Source organism: Cyprinodon variegatus, unplaced genomic scaffold, assembly GCF_000732505.1.
Source record: "Cyprinodon variegatus isolate N-32 unplaced genomic scaffold, C_variegatus-1.0 Scaffold1119, whole genome shotgun sequence".
NCBI lineage: Eukaryota > Metazoa > Chordata > Actinopteri > Cyprinodontiformes > Cyprinodontidae > Cyprinodon > Cyprinodon variegatus.
The window spans coordinates 136816-138880 of record NW_015151572.1 but is presented as its reverse complement, the minus strand read 5'-3'; the positions used below and the strand labels follow the sequence as shown (position 1 = coordinate 138880).

Sequence of the window (2065 nt, the reverse complement as noted above, 5' to 3'; positions counted from 1 at the left end):
TTTCTAAATGTTGGAGCTTGGCCTGTTTTTCAGTGTAGTCCTGTTTTTCTGACTGTGACTAACTGGATGTCAAGTCAAGTCAGTTTATTTATATAGCGCCAATTCACAACACAAGTCATCTCAAGGCTATTTACATGGGCTTTCTGTGTGGAAGTGAATCTCTGAGTACCTGGAACCAAGCACCTGTAGTTGTTTGTGAAAGTGCACTTGTGCATGTAAAGTTTATCCAAAGAAAATATGCTCAATAGTGGTTGTGGAGAGCCGAAGAGGCGCAGCCCCAGAGCGCTGAGTACAGTCTATGTCCATGTTTAAAAAGCCATTACAAGGCTTTTGTTGGGCTACTCTATAAAAGCCTGGAACTCAATGCTAATCCAGACATCTAAATTGAAAAACCTTCCTGGATGGGAAGAGAAACGTCTTCAAACTTGTAAAACAAAGTCCAGTGGAATGCTTTTTTTCACTCTAATTTTTTCTGGAAGTCATGTACTTCAATGATTGTTCTTACTCTGAAGTATCGTGCAGGAGTTTCGGGAAACTTTTGTAAAAAGAAAAAAAAAATAGCAGCTTATGTTTAATGTTACTAACATATTGCCAGCAAATTTTCAAAAAGGTTTAAAAAAATGCATATTGCAACAAAAGAAACTATAAACTCCTTTGAATAAATAACTGCCACCTTAAAGAGTAATTATTTTATTTCTACCTATTTTATTACGTGAAAAAAAAATCAGCATTGCTATAACTAGCCTCTAAAAATAGGTAATTTATTGAATTATGCCTCCCCCCCACTCACATTAACTCCCCCCTCACATAACGCATGTTTATAAAAAAGATTTGGTCGACAGCTCCTCCTACCTGAGAAACTTATTGAGATCTCCGTGTTTCATGTACTCAAAGACCATGATGAGAGGGTCTCCATCCACACACACGCCATAGAACTTGACGATGTGCTCGTGCTGAAGGTTGGTCAGCAGCTCCGCCTCATGCTGGAAATCCTTCCTGGCTGCAAGCGTGGGGTCCTTTAGCGTCTGGAAACAGGAGGAGTTGGTGTCACATTTCTACATTTGACTCGACTAAATACATAATTGTCATGATTTTGGTTCTGTTTAAGTTTTATCTTTGAGGTTTCATTGTTTTTATTTTGTTTCTCTCTCCCATATATGCACCTCCTGCTTAGTCACTGTTGCTGGTTTGTCGTCATTTCTTTGACCCCTTGTGAAGATTCCTGGTTTTCATTATTTCTGGATTTTCTTTAACCCTTTTTGTTATTAAATCTCCAAGTAACCACCTTCAGCTTCAGTGTCTGCATTCGGGTCCCATCAAGCCTCCTCCCAACATGACAATAATACTACAATACTTTTTCCATCTCCAGTTTACAGCTTGTATAAAACTGTGCTGCTCATCTCTGACTAATCAGATCGCTTTAGGATACATTTTAATCTTCTGTAGTTTGTTTTTAAAGCAGTCACTGGCTTTTCACCACCCCATCTACATCAGAGTTTGAATACAACCAGCCCAAAAGTGCTTCAGGAACTTCTGGTGAACTTCTGCTGGTGGTTCCTCGCTGTATGCGATGGGGGTCCTGTGTTCCCTGACAGACGCTGCTTCACTGTTCTGCCTCCCCTAAAGGAAAAGTCCACTCATATTCATATTAAGTGTTTTTAATTCAGAGTATTTTTCATTTAAATGTACTTTACTGGAGGCATCCATGTTTTTCAAAGAACACTACTGCCACCTACTGGTTTGTGACGTCACGGTGCGGTATCGGCTGTTGATCAAGTCCCAGTGCTGTATCTGGTGTTTGTCACAACGCGCTATTATCCAAGTCATCTTGAAAACATTCTTCTTCTGTCATGGTCCAGGCTCTGGTGGCTGGCTTGATTGCTCATTACATCCACCTGTTTAGCTCTGCCTGTTTTCTTATCATATCTGATCCACCTGTTTTCAGCTCCTATATATACTTTTTGTTTTCCAGCTACCACTGCCAGATTATTCGAGCTGTTTGGTGAGAGTAACTAGTGTTTTGATTATTATTCTGATTATTGGATTCAGACCTGTTTCTGTCCTG

At 39.9% G+C, this 2065-nt stretch overlaps 1 protein-coding gene across 1 annotated transcript in view; it reads right to left on the bottom strand.

The window, feature by feature from the left end:
* The window catches only part of LOC107101595 (NT-3 growth factor receptor-like), a 30113-nt gene that overhangs the window by 5640 nt on the left and 22408 nt on the right, over positions 1–2065 (bottom strand). Inside the window, exon 13 of the mRNA XM_015400578.1 lies at positions 853–1025. Coding sequence (XP_015256064.1) covers positions 853–1025 — 173 coding nt within the window. The remainder of the gene's footprint in view (positions 1–852; positions 1026–2065) is intronic.